This window comes from Trematomus bernacchii, unplaced genomic scaffold, assembly GCF_902827165.1.
Source record: "Trematomus bernacchii unplaced genomic scaffold, fTreBer1.1, whole genome shotgun sequence".
Lineage (NCBI taxonomy): Eukaryota > Metazoa > Chordata > Actinopteri > Perciformes > Nototheniidae > Trematomus > Trematomus bernacchii.
Window position 1 is genome coordinate 2348731 of NW_022987477.1, and position 15186 is coordinate 2363916.

Sequence of the window (15186 nt, forward strand, 5' to 3'; positions counted from 1 at the left end):
TCTCAAAGTAATGATAAACCTGTGAGTTGGATGTAGAAAAGTCAGAATCAATATTGATTTTTTTTATTTGAAAGTAAATTCAGATTGAACATAGTAAAAATATGTAAATGATAGTGTCCGTCCAAAAAGAAACATTACTTATAGTGAAAACCACCCTTGAATGATGGGATAGTAGACTAAAAGCTTTAGGAATCCAAACTATAACATATAATAAGTACCCTGTATCAAGATTGATGCAAAACAAGTGACATTTGACCTTTTTAGAGAGGTTAAGAAAAAGAAAAAACACTTCTGGGGTCATTTGGGTTACTCCAAGTCATTTTACTTTTCCCTTCTGTAGCTCCTCAAGTGCTGTTCGGTGAACTCATCTTAACCCTCCTTTTCACACACACACACACACACACACACACACACACACACACACACACACACACACACACACACACACACACACACACACACACACACACACACACCACACACAAACACACACACCACACACACACACACACACCACAAACACACACACACCACACACACACACACACACACACACACACACACAACACACACACACACACACACACACACACACACACACACACACACACACACACACACACACATTAATTTAATGTCACACTTTATTTCCACCATGTTCATTAAAAACATTCCTCTTTCCAAACTCTGTTTCAAATGTTTCTGATAGATGCTGATAATGTGTTTAAAATGTAAATAGAAGTCAAATCTGCCATGAAGACGCAGAGAAATGTCTGCTGATTGATCCTGAGTCAACCGTCCAAAGGGAAATGAGACATTTGAGACACACCAAACTCTCAAATGGACTTCGACTCGCAGAAGGAATATAAATGAGAATAAGATAATTACACTGCAGGTAAGTCTGAGATAAAAACTGATAAATGTGTTTGCTCTCAGTGGCAATTAGTTATACTGTGACAGTGTCAACAGCTCAAGTACGTTTAAAAATACATTTGCTCAAAGCTTGTGAACTCACCAAGATTGACGCCAAAATCGGGGTTTTAATGATCCACCAGAAGACATCAGTGTTCTCGATTATATCCCAGCACCTGATCAGATGACATTAAATGACTTTTATTATTGTCATTGCACAAAATGCAAACTGTGAGACAGGAACAGTTAGCATCCAAGCAGAAAGTGCAAAAGAAAACAGTAAAATGCAGTTTAATAGCACAAGTATATAATATGACAGATATACTGTTCATAGTATACTGTACATATACAGTATACTATGAACAGTATTTATGGGTATAAACAGTGGTTAAGAAATTAAACACACTATAGAGCTTGTATTAATAAACACAGTATAATATAGAGAGTAAATATTAAACAAAAGGGACGATTATTGATATGAATAAATATGAGTATGCTGTATAGAACAATTTGCAAGGATGAAGCGATATTAATTCCTGAGCCGTCTCAGATGTGTTTCTCTTACCCCACGTCGTTAAAGTAGGCTTTGAGGATGCTCCACGCTGTGATGAAGACCATCGGCCCTCCTAGGGACATAAAAGAAGGATTTAAGAGTGTCTCACCCCCAGGGGGGACAGACGTATTAAAGCAGGTGACGTGCGGGGAGGTTCATGGCTGGTGAGGCACTGACTCTTTCAGAGTCAGATTACAAATATTATAGCCTATTTTGACCTTAATCGAAATATTCTGTTATTTTCAAAAGCTTTTTTAGTCTGATGCTATGATTAATTTTAAACAGACCGATCAACAAAAGGATACCCAAAATCTAAATATTGGATTGTTCTTTCTAAGTAAGATCCCATTTTCATTACAGTTGTGGTCTTACCTTGACCTGAAGATGAATAGAAGTCCATGCTATCCTTCTGGACAACAATCTCTATTACTGTTTTGTAAAAGTCCTCCTTATCTTCCTGTAGTTTCAAAAGTCTAGTTTGTTGTTTGCGGGTAGAATAACAGTAGCAACAAGAACCTGTGGGCTCACGTGCGCCCCCTTCAGTGCGGCAGAGGTTATGGCTGCCTCCCCTGGTGCTTTTTTCATTGCCGTTGTACGAGGAGACCAGCGAGCCTAAATATCATATATACGTGAAATAAGTTATTTAGAGACTATGATGGCGAGGATACATGTAATAAAGGGATTCTACAAACATTACATTGGTGACCTACAGTGAGATGGGAACAGGCATGCGCTTAGGGTTCGCTTTCCAGCCAGTTTCTGTGGGGTGACGCATTCTGAGGTGAGGCAGAGCTCATCTGTGCCTCACCTCACCCCACAGTAACTGGCTTGAGCGCGCTCACAAAATAAGTGGCCGCGCTAAATTAGTGCCCGCGCTCCAGCAAGTTTACTGTGGGCTTACGTGAGGCAGTGCTCGTCCCTGCCTCACTTCTCATCGCTCCCGTAGCTGAGCCTCGGCAAATTTGCTGATTTTGACTATAAAATGCGATTGGAATCATACAGAAATCACACTTACAACACAGATCAGTGGAGACATTTTATTATTATTACTATTTAGTTTTTCTTTAATTGTTTTTTCCGTTACATAGGAGTATGACAGGTGAGGCTCTGCCTCCCCTGCCTCCACTGACTGCACGTCGCTGTATTAAGGCATATGAGGAAGGCGTCCTCACCCCAGCCGATCAGGATGTAAGCCCAGAAGTATTTCCTCTCGGAGAAGAAAGAGACGGCCAGCAAGCGTGCAGATAGAGACCTTCCACCAGCAGCCAGAAGAAGCTGGCCATTATGCAGTACTGGAAGAACACAAATCACCACCTTGCCAGCCGCCTGGGAAAGGACTGGAAAAGCACAAGGATTTTCCACATGGATAAATATTGAACAGTGATATTGATAATACAGAATAGATTAATTCAAAATAGCAGCACAATTGCATATTTGAAATACAGGAGAATGCACGTATCGGTTTTTCTTTGGGTACATGCTACCTCGAAATAGGACGATCAATTTTTCGCACCAGCTTTTCTATTTGTTCCATCAGAAAAGGACACATCAACAACATGTCCCCTATACCTATAGCACGCTGAGAAGTACCCGACATGCCTCTGAGCGTTCAATTAAATGTGATTCAAAGAAAATCCATCCATGAGCCGTGAGAAATAATGATAGTGAGGTGACGAAAGAGGATTATTCTGCAGCACAAGTAGTCGCTTTATGGTCTGTTAGCAGCTTCAAAACAAGTTTCATAATGGGTGTTTATCCTAAGTGGCATTTTAATGAAGCATAATGATGAATTGGATGTCACTCAGTAGACTGTTGTTTACTCTCCTGCAGCCAAACCACTTGATTTGTCTTTTTCTCAAAGTCAGAACAATTCAATTTCTCCTCCTCCAGATTAAAGGATCCTCAACTCATTTTAAAGTATTATTAATGTAATGTACAGTGTTATGGCAGAATGTTTAATACAGCGTATTTCTGATATTCATTAATGATCACATGGTATTCCATATGATGTGTGTTACTGAGTTGGGTCACACACAGTTAGAGAGACAATGGTCGTTCTGAATTATCAATAGATGTATTCATTTTAAGTGAGCTGACAACCGAGAGTATAGGAAGTGCAGAGAAGGCCTCAGGTTATAAAAACAGTTAACCTTTGTTAGTTAACTAATCCTAAGGATATCATGAGATGATGACGTTTTAAACATATACAGGTATAGCTTTCAGAGAGAAAAACATGTTGTGGACATTTGTGTGGTTGGCTGCATGATAAAATGTGTGTGCGTTAAACATGTTTGGGGAACATGTTCGTGTGACATTTTAGAAAGTATATCTAGCCCTGTGTTTTCTTTGTCTGGGGGGCATTTCCTGCGATTGGCTGCTGTGGCAGCAGGTGATGTACTTCCCATTATTGTTGGTTTGTTGCAACAACTAATAATAATTACTTATCAGCTATATCTGTGTTGTGTTTTATTGATTCCTCTCTGTTTCATTCTTTCCTGTTGTGTTATGCTGGATCTCCACAACATGTACAGTATATCCATTACCTTAAATAAAGTGGTACCATTTAATAGTGAACCAATGCAGAATTTGTTTATCAAACTGTGTTTTATGTAAACTAAATAGATAGGAAAGGCTGGCACAGTGCAGAAACCCATCAGATATGTCAGTGGGCAGAGGGACAGTAGGAACAGCCATGCAGGACAACACATCAGCTCTCTTCTGGTTGGCTGACGGCTTCAGAAGCAAAAGGACTTCATCAGGGACGGGCGAACCTGAAGCTGAAGGCTGCGTATGAACTAGTTACACAAGGATGCGGATAAAAGGTTATTTCCCTAATGGTGTGGGCTGATCTGATACTCGCTGCAACGCACAGGCTGTTCGGAGATCTCAGAGAGAGACAATCCATACTGAGCCCATTTCAGCACGACCCTGTGACAGTGAACACTTTAACAGATGCAGTGAGAGTTGAGGGAGACACGGGGGGAATTGGGAGAGAGAAGGGTGAAAAGGACAGGGACATATTAGGAAAGGAGTGAATAGATATGGAAATGTGGATAGCAGAGAAATAAAGATGACGCAAATATGGAAAAGGACCCGAGTGGATATGAATAAGGCAACAGCGGAAACAACCCACTGACGTTAGAGCAGAGCAAGGACAAATAAAAACAATCAAGCTTTGGAAAATAACTGAGAAGAGTTTCCTATGATGATACTGTGTGTCAGTTGTATCCAAACTTGACAATAAATTGAGCTTTTTACTGTTGAATTGTTGTTTGATATGTATGGGTATGGGTTAACCAATGGTCCCTACATTGACCTTAAAAACTTTTACTATCATGTGTATTCTTAACCCTCCTGTTGTCTTCGGGTCAAATCTGACCGGTTTACTACTTTCATCAATCATAACTTTTTTGTTTTACATTCGATTGCATTAAGGCTTTATGATATCCTTCACAGTAGACATTTTGAACATATACAATGGCTGATCACCACTTTCATTGAATTTTGAATGATTTAGTCAACTTTGTAACACCCATGGTGACCGCCATAAAGAAAAGGAATTAGTAACCATCCGGATCAGATAAAACATACACACACACACACATACTCTAGATGTGTTCCCCCCCCCCCCCTTATGTGCCCAATCCCCCCATGTGGATCACACCTGGCGCACACACACACACACACACACACACACACACGCGCACACACACACACACACACACACACACACACACACACACACACACACACACACACACACACACACACACACACACACACACACACACACACACACACAGAGAGAGAGAGAACAATTTGACACATTTCCAGCTCTTATGTGCCCATCCCCCCACATGGATCACACCTGGCACACGCAATACATGTTCAGTGTCTATTCTTTGTATATTTACTGCAGTTTGTATACCAGTAGTCTGATACAATATTTACAGTTTGGAAGGGTGTTAAATTAAATTTGGTGATGATTAATGGTTTTTGTGTTAATGTAATAGCAGTTAAAACAGGACCGGTCAAATTTGACCATGAACACCAAAGTAAGGGGGGGGGAGGGGGGGGGGGGAACGAAGACAACAGGAGGGTTAACTTGAGTATTGTATGCTACTATACTACATTTCAAAAGGTCATAACATTCATTCGGTATACTTTGCAGAGAATGATTCCATTTATTATACAATTAAACAATCTAGTAGTATAAAAAACACATCAAATATCGAAATTAACAACTGTCTTTTTGGCAGTAATGAAGTATATAATGCTGTCCCTACTTATCTCACTGGATTCAAGTCAAAGTTTGAATACAGAACTTGCAAATATTATTATTAAGAGTATTTTTTTCATAAGGACAGTGCTACGTTTTTGTATAATAAAGATGTATCTTTTTACAAATTATGTAATGCTAAGAATACGTATACATAACGGTCTTAACATTTGACACAATTTACACAAATACCTCTCCTGATGCACTTAGTTTAATCAGAAAAAGCAAAAGACGCCTCAAAAAGTGTCTAAAAACAGGAATACTGTCCTACAGGTTCTGCTGAATTTAGCCACACTCTGATTGGCCACGAGCTTGCTTCTTAATTAGGAGCCAACAGGTGTCTTTAATTACCTTCAATCAACTCAGGGGAATCATTCAGCTGAAAAACTGAAATGACCAAATAGAGTAATATTGTCACGCCACCTGTCAGAACTTCTTCTTCTTCTACTGTTATTATTAATGGGAGTAGGCACTGTCTCTTAGTGTAAACTTCCCCCCCCGCATGAATAAATGCACCTCTCATAAATGTCTGATGGGTGGACTTGTTGAATCAATAAAAAAACTGGTGGAATTGACACCCTCTGTGGGACTAATAACGGTATTCTGATATAAATAATACATTAAGCTCTCTGTGTTTTTCTGGGAGCTCCCATATGGAGGTCTCATTAAAGCAGGTATTCGGTAGTCTTTATGAATTCATGGGGGAGGAATATGTGCTGTCTCTACCTATATGCTATTTGTAATGCGTGCACACTGGTACATAAAGCCTTCCTTCAACGGCATGTGGAGGAAGGATGCCACACACACTGCCACCTTCAATAATGCATTCGTTATAAGCCTGCCCCACAGCGTTGATATCATGAATTAATCTGATGTGGTCACTACGGGGGCGAACCACACACACACACACCACACACACACACAACACACACACACACACACACACACACACACACACAACACACACACACACACACACACACCACACACACACACACCACACACACACACACACACACACACACACACACACACACACACACACACACACACACACACACACACACACACACACACACACACAACACACACACACACACACACACACACACACCACACACACACACACACACACACACACAGAGCGGCTGAAACTGAGCCAACTGTGGTAAAGGAAGTAATGTCGGGACAATATGTGCATTATGATCATCTATTTGAATATATTGTTTGCCGACAATGATATTATCTGGACTGTTATTGCTGTCAAATGATCATATAATCATTTCAAACATATAGTCTTATACTCTGATTGCCTTTTACTCTGTTAAATTGTATTTGTAGTCTTGTATGTGTTTAACAGAGACATATGTTAAGGGTTCAGGAGGGCAAAGGAAGTGTAAAAGGGGGATATGCAAAAGGTTAAGGACAAGGGGGTTTTATGGTTTTATGTCGGGGGTCGTGATGAGCGCCGCAGCACCAAAACTGTCTCTATAATGGGTTTTTTACCCGACAGCAGCTGGCTCGTGTCAACACAATGGAGCCAGCCGCTATTAAACACACTCAGAGGCTCCTCTGGTCGTGCAGCCGCATCATGTAACGTAAACCTCGTGTTCGGGGGGGCCTCAGGGGCCTCAAGGGTCTGCTGGTGGTGACGCTGACTGGAAGACATCCAAACACTGTGGGGGTGATATAACTCTGAGCATAAATGGCTTGTAAGCCTGGCAGCCTGTGTGTTTAACATCTTCTGCCACTGTTTAATGAACACGCTTTGAGTAGAATAGGCCTATTAAAACGCTATTATCATAGTTATCAGCATTGTGGTGATATGTTTTGCCTCGAGCAGCCGTAGTAAATATGATGGGAGAGAAACATTTAAACTGAAAGTCTGATTTTAATCCAGGAGACGAGGGGTTTGTGCCTCTCCTGGACAAGTTTAGTTATTTGACCATAGCTTTCTTTATGTAAGCCAAATTACTACATGTATGTAATTTAGGTTACGTAACCAACGTGAAGGGAGTTCAAGTGTCTCGAAGTGAGGGGTCGATGGAGTGTCAAATGGGGTAGCGTTACTGCATCATTTTTGACAGAGAGCCAGAATGGCATGCCTATTTTTATGTATCCCCATTTGAACTGAGGGTCTCTTTATAATGGTGGTTTAATGTGGATAATTAGCCTACTTGTGACATTTTTACTTTAGGCGCTTGACTCCTGGGATCAAGGACAACAAGAATCCCCAAAACTCAAACACATGAAGCGACAAAAACAACGGCGATGAACTCACGGAGCCCGAGGAGGAGCAGTTGTCCACCTCGCCGACCTCGTAGAGGACGACGTCCTTGATGAAGACGGCGATGGCCTTCAGGATGAACGACACGAACAGATGCATGTGGATGTAGTTCCTCGTGCAGTGGAGCTTCCTGCGATGCACAGTGCAAGAATACAGATCACCAGACAAAGGGCAAACACAATTCGATAAGAAGAAGCCCTTCATGCTCATTATCCAATGTCCTTGGAGTTAATAGCTTTAAATGACATCAAATTAAAGACTGACTACACTCATAATTGAGCACATTAGCTTCTTTTATCACTGTGTGGTTGGGTCTGCTTTGGTTTTTAATGCTCCTTCACGCACCTCAAAGACAAGGGAAGTGTATTTACAATGACTAATTAAAAACCTTGAAGTGCTAAAGAGACCGACAGATGGGTGCAAATGTCTGCAGTTGCGTGGAGGCTGCCATTGGCTCACATCATTTGTTTGTGCTTGTTTTGAGCATTGATGCAGCACATGCACCATCACTTTAGAAACGCCCCCCCCAGGAGTCATTAAAGTTTTATCTAACCTTATCACACAGCCCGGAGAGCTTGTTAACATTCTGTCTCTGCTGTTTAACAGCCGCTGCAATGTCAATGTGAAACCTTCCCTCCGAAATATTTCTGATCAGACACATACTGAGAGAGGAGAGGCTCATGAAACATGTGTAATTATCTGTGTCTATGTTGGTGGCAACTGTGACATTTCATCTCCATAACTACGCAGGCCACAGATCTTTAATACTTTTCCATAAAACAATAGACATTATTTTTCAATTTTAGCTCATAATTAAATCAATAAAGTACTTGTTTAACAGGAAGTAACCCACAATAACATGCTTCCTTTTCAGAAATAAAGACATGCAGAATGAGAGATTGCAGAAGCTAGCGAATCAAAGACAGGAAGTTGTTGAAGACGTCTGCTCTCTAAAGCTTTTTCCTCAAGAGCTCGGAAAACTGTCATGGTGTTTCTCCCTGCCTGTAATCTGTGGTGTGACTCTCCACATCTCACCAACACACACTCTGTTCGCACCAACACACCCAACACACACTCTGTCCCCACCAACACACCCAACACACACTCTGTCCCCACCAACACACACTCTGTTCCCGTCACCTCCCACTGCCCGATCACAACTGTCCTTCTGCTTCAAACCTGTTGTTACATCTTGATTTCACACTTCCACACTTCCTTATTTATTTTTTTATCCTGACCTTTGCGTGGCTTGTGGAAAACAAAACTCTTGTCAGGCGATTCACACCTTTGTGAAGAACATGGAAAGGAGCTCTGATCTGTGACTCACACAGTCGCAGAACAAGAGCCATAAATAAAAATGCTACCGCAGAAGCAATTTCCTGTTTCCTATACCCTCCCTGTGGACGTGGGTATACAGGGGAGAATGGACGGTAGGATGGAAGAAAGAAAATGATTGTTGCATTACATTAGTTTGGCCTCGACTTCAAGGAGATGACGCGAGTAAAACAAATCATTACTTTACACATAGTTTGTCTGTAGGGATTTCCCATCACAATGTGGGAAAAGTGCACAGATGTACACAATCCAAGACAATAAAAGGTCTTAAAAGTTTACAACGGAGGTTTAAAAACGTCATTCAATAAAGATAGGTTTATTAAGTCATGCACTTAAACTGCTATCTGCAGCTGTGAGTCAACATCAAAACTGTGACTTTGTGAGGATTTTATGAATTGTCACATATCAAACATCAGTCTCCTTAATCTCACTAAATGTCAATCTGCAGACACGTGCAATCAACAGATCTGTGACCTACGAAATGCATGAAAGGATCATCAGGTCTGAAAGTGTTCGCCTCGTTCTTCTTGTCTTTTATAGTTTAACATAAGCCCTAAAGCTGCACTGATCAGATATGATCACATCCCAGTTCTCAGTGTTTGATGTGCGACACTGAAATGTGTAAGCTGTCATCTTGTCAGTGTGCCGGCAGACATACTGTCAATGTCACCGTGCTTTATGGGAAATGACTCATGCTAATGCTCTCGGGGTCTTGCAGCGGTGACGGTTTTTGTTCTTCTTATCCTTCTTATAAACAACAAAGCAAGGAAACAACAGAGATTTGAAAAAGATGCAATTTCTTGAACTGCTTTCAAGAGTGAAAACTGTGTTTTTGTGTAACTTTCTCTGCATAAATTGAGAATTGTGATTGTTCCCGATGAGGAAACCTGAGTCGAGTTCTTTAAGATGATTATATGTGACTGTGTTACTACGTACCTGAAGATGCAGAGGATCACAATAGCTGTGGTCAGAGATATGAGGGAAACACTGTGGCCGATGGTGTAGCCGATCTTCACTTGCCAGAAAAACTTGCCCTGAAGAAAAGGAAACATGTCACAGTGAAGGAAACCGAAACGAAAGAGTTTGCATTGTCTAATGTGTAAATAAACAACCTTATCATATGGAAAGAACGATCTCCACCTCGACTAACAGAACTAAACTTTACTTTGATAGTTCAATTAGATTTTGCTAAAATAAATACTCAATAAGTGAACGTTGAAGTGAGATTTTTCAAGCTAATAAAATGTGTTTAAACAATCAGTAAAACTAGATTCATTCATCTTACTTCACCACATATGGAGCATTTTTTCATAATATCTTCACAATGTCGCTGCCATTGCACTGTACTGTATGTTAAATGCTGGGTGAAAATAAGATTAAAAACTCTGCATACTGAGATATAAAGTATGCAGAAAGGCCAACATCGAATTCCTTTTAGTGTATTCCACCAGCCGGGTCCCTCCTGACTTCCTATGTGGCATTTAATGAGTCTCAGAGAGCTGAGTGCCCAACAAGAAAGCTTTTACCACCCTGCAGCGCACATCCATTTTCCACCCTGCTCCAGCTAACCCACATTAGTAAACTCCACATTCAAATGAAACATATTTGATGTATTTATTCCATTTCTAGCCCTGAAGTCAGTATGAATAACCCCTAATGACTGGTAATGCTGATAACTGAGGCAGGAATTATGAACGGATCTGCCATTGTTAATAAAAAAGTGTGTTTTGCTTCATGCCTCAGCAAAAATGAATTCTTGGTTTATTCATTTGAGAATATTTTCGCTTTTTAAGTCATTAAATGTTCAAGCGTAAAAGGAATAGTTCAACTTGTGTTGCCCTAAGTTCAATACCACTCTTTTCTGTGAGTTTAAGTGGATTAATTAAAATTTTATTTGTAATTAAACTAGGATAAAAGCTGGAATGAGTCACTCGCAGTACCAACTAACAGAAAATAATCATCTGACCCTGCAGTTCTCCTCAGTCTTTCAGAGCAGACAGTATTAACAGTTGGCGACTAATTACTGATCACAGAGGAGCATTTAGCTACTAAAGAGACATATTCCCCTCAGTATGTGTGGAGAGTGAATATTGGACTTTTATTCATCTGGTTGCCAGAAAACAAAACTGAAAAATACCATAAATACTAAACAAAGTGATCATTTATGAAAGTTGTGTTGACAGCTTGTTTTCACTGCCCCTTAAAACAGAGCACACTTATTTGAGCTAGACTAAGCTAGACAGGAAGCAGGCTGTCTCAAAAGTTAAACATAATCATTGACTACAGTTCAAATTTTTTAGCATGCCATGTTTATTGTGTTAAATAGTGAGCTTAACAGTTGCTGGTTAACTTATTGTTGAGCTTGAAACAGATGCAGAACTAATGTTTCCCTCTACCTCAATTTGTGTACCGAGCTAGGCTAAGCTAACTGCCAGCTAGCTCTTTACTTAAAACACAAGAGTGGTATTGATCTAATCATTTTACTCTTGGCTACAAAGCAAATGTACCACAGTATATTTCCTAAATTAAACTCAATTTTCTTTCTGGATGTGTACAGAAAGTCGCTGTTTATTCCACCAAAAGTAAAACTTAAATTACAATACTTATCAAAGGATTAGCATGGACAGTTCCGCTAAGCTAGGCTAAGCTAAACGCTGCTAATTGCTGCAACTCTACTTAAAACACAATCCAAGTCATCTCACTCTTTTAAATAACGTCAAACAAGCACATTTCCGACAACAAATGTCTTCAATAAGCATCACATTTCTTTCTGGATGTTGGTTTATTCCATCTATAGTACAATTTAAATGACAACTGTTTAATACCGTTCTGTACCTCTTGTGCTAGCCTACTTGTATTCCACCCTGTCATTGAGGCAGTTCATAACAAACACTGGAGTATTGAAACCAACAACCTACAGCGACCACCCGCAGAGAAAAGAAAGGATGTTTTCTAATTCAATTCTTCCTGCCCACTGGGTCTCGAGGTGATTTCCCGCTGTACTGCGCGGTTCATTCACAATGTGACACAACTGGGTATCTTTACTGAGGCGTCTTATAGGCTGCAGTGTTTTTACTCACATCGTCGCTGGTGCTGTTGAGATTGTATCCACAGTTCACGGCGATGTCAATAGGATGCATTTCAGTCCAGCCATCTGCTGTGCAGGTTTTGGAGAGGTTACCTGGAGATAGAAATGACATAAATGGGTCACAGCCACCTAGAGACTAGATTTATTTTTTGACCTGCTCACAAAGTTAGTTTAAAATTGCTCCATGTACTACTTTGACACATAGGCTACTGCGACATTGTCAAAAACACTGCAAAACCTCAAACTCCACAAGCTTCTGTACGACTCTCTCCCACCCATCTGAGCCATTAATGACTTGTGCGTGATGTGTTTTTGCAGAAAGCCACTTGGCTGTTACAGGTGTTGACATTCTGGTTCTTCCGTTATCACTCAACAGCAAATAAAGATTAGATGCATTAGGAATAACCTTTTATTTCCCTCGCCAAGGCAATTTGAACTTAGTTGCAGATGAATCACTCTGTGAAGAGCTACAGAAAGTCGGTGATTTGGTTTATACATGGTATTTATTTAAGGGGTTATTTATTTGTGCTGTACCTGGGTTTTATGTTGACAGATTGACCCAAATTAGACGTCAACCCAAATGTGACCGACAGACAAATTGCTCAGAGCGTGTAAAAGAAGCAAATTAGGACTAAAAGCTTTCATATGGAGGCGATGAGCTGCAGAGGGAAGCAGCAGGAGGTTAGTGTGTGTCAGGGAGAGGTCATGTGACTGTTTTCTTTGGTTGCTTTATACAATATTTTCCCGTCATCTTCTCTTTTATTTTATCTTCAATTCAGTCTTATAATAACCTATTTCATGGATGTGTAGGTCTTGGAAGACCTTGACTCAAGGACATTTCACAATCAGTATATTGAAAGAGCTTTTACCACATGCCTGGATTGTAAGGGCTCTTTTCTTCTCAAGGCTTTGCTTTGTTTTCATGTGAAGAGCAGCATGTCTCTGAAGCATGCAGTGATCTGTCCTGCCAGCACTCTAGTTTCCAGCTCTGGAAGATTGAATATTGAATTTTTGAGACCCATACTGGCTTCAATATTTGATGTTTGCAACACAAATGAACATTATGGTGCCTTTGGTTTGGGATAAGAAAATGTATTGCTCATGACACTTAACATTTGAAAAAGATTCTTAACCCTTAAACATGACTTTTGTGAGTCTGAATTTAAGTAAAGCTCTTCTCATTCCTGCCATAGCAGAGGAGGAAGTTTGCTTTTCGCTGGTCATCTCTGTGGAAAACCTGTCAGTACATTGAGTGAGACACATCCAGCAGATATATCTGCTAACGCTCTAGGACATTTTATAAGGTATGGTCATTTATCAGATGACTAAGTTGGCAAGTAGACAGAACATTTCATTCTGCTCCCTCAGGTCACATTAGTCAGACTTCACGAGTGTCCTCTTAACCTGGAAATGTCAAACAGGAGAAAGCTCAGCATGTCAACGTGCCTCAGTTTATGTGTAGAGATAGAGAATCCAAAAGTGAGTCAGAAAGAAAGTGAACGAGATAGCTAAACCAGGGAAACAAAAATCATGTTAATTTAGTTTTTTAAAGGTCCCATGTCATGGCCATTTCTACTGATCATAATTCCATTGTTGAGGTATACTAAAATAGATTTATATTGTGCAATTTTCCAAACTCACATTGGTTTCTCAAACAGCATCTCTGTATAGTATGTGTATTCACTCTCTGGTCTAAACGGCTTGTTGGAGCTCCTGCCCCCCCCCTCCCTGTGAGCCCAGTGGCCGTCTGCGAGACAGCGAGACACACGAGACACCGCGGAACTCAGCCTGGGCACACACACACACCCGCAGCCTGGCTGGGAGTTTGTGTGTGTGCCAAGGCTGAGTTCCGCGGTGTCTCGCTGTCTCGCTGTCTCACTGACCCCACACCACAGTGTCCCGCTCCTCGCAGCAGCGAGCCTCGCAACGTCCTGCCGAGTGTGTGTGTGTGAGGAAGTCCGCGGATTGGTCCAAACGTAACGGCTCCGCAGACGTTACGTTACGTCACTATACCCGAAATACGTCACTATACCCAAGAAGTAAACAATGGAAAAAGAGAAATCTCCAACGAGGCGTTCTGGGGCAGCATAGACAGGTCTTTTCTGTGTTAGAGTTTTACTCGCTACAGGGTGTACTTTGAGGGTTTGTGACACTGCAGACTGTTTACATGCAGAAAAACCTTCATAACACACAAGGGGACGGGTAATAACCAGAAAAGCATGACAAGGGACCTTTAAGTAAAAGATCTTCAACTCCATATGATAAAAGGTTCATGAATATTATGGACTATGTGTATGACAGGGAAGACTTTCACTACCTAGTTTAATAAAACGAGACGAGTGCAGCTATTCAAATTCAGCTTCATCTTAACACCTGTTAATTATTTAAGGATGGATTCACGTAGGACAGCTTTGAAAATATACCATCTGGACCCTTCAGACGCCCATATGATTCTTCTTTTTTTTTAAAGGGCATAACCGTATCTTATTAATTTCTTTAACTCCCCAGCTTCATGTGCTTAAATGTGCAGGTGCCTTTGGGGAGGAAGCAGTGGTTATTGTAAATGTTTAGAAAAATGATGGATATTGTCCTGGGATGTGAAAACTGAGATTGAGGTGTCGTTGATAATAAAAAATTGTACTCTAAATGCAAATGTAAACAAATTGCTTGGATGATTTATCACTGTCAGAACACAAAGTCCGACCAAACTTTCAAAATAAACAAACTTTATA

The 15186-nt window shown here is 40.6% G+C and overlaps 1 protein-coding gene across 1 annotated transcript in view; it reads right to left on the minus strand.

Annotated features, from left to right (window-relative positions):
- Positions 1–15186, minus strand: part of vipr1b (vasoactive intestinal peptide receptor 1b) — a 37463-nt gene that overhangs the window by 5671 nt on the left and 16606 nt on the right. Inside the window, 7 exon segments of the mRNA XM_034148232.1 lie at positions 1016–1088; positions 1478–1538; positions 2638–2703; positions 2706–2802; positions 8026–8161; positions 10303–10400; positions 12447–12547. Coding sequence (XP_034004123.1) covers positions 1016–1088; positions 1478–1538; positions 2638–2703; positions 2706–2802; positions 8026–8161; positions 10303–10400; positions 12447–12547 — 632 coding nt within the window.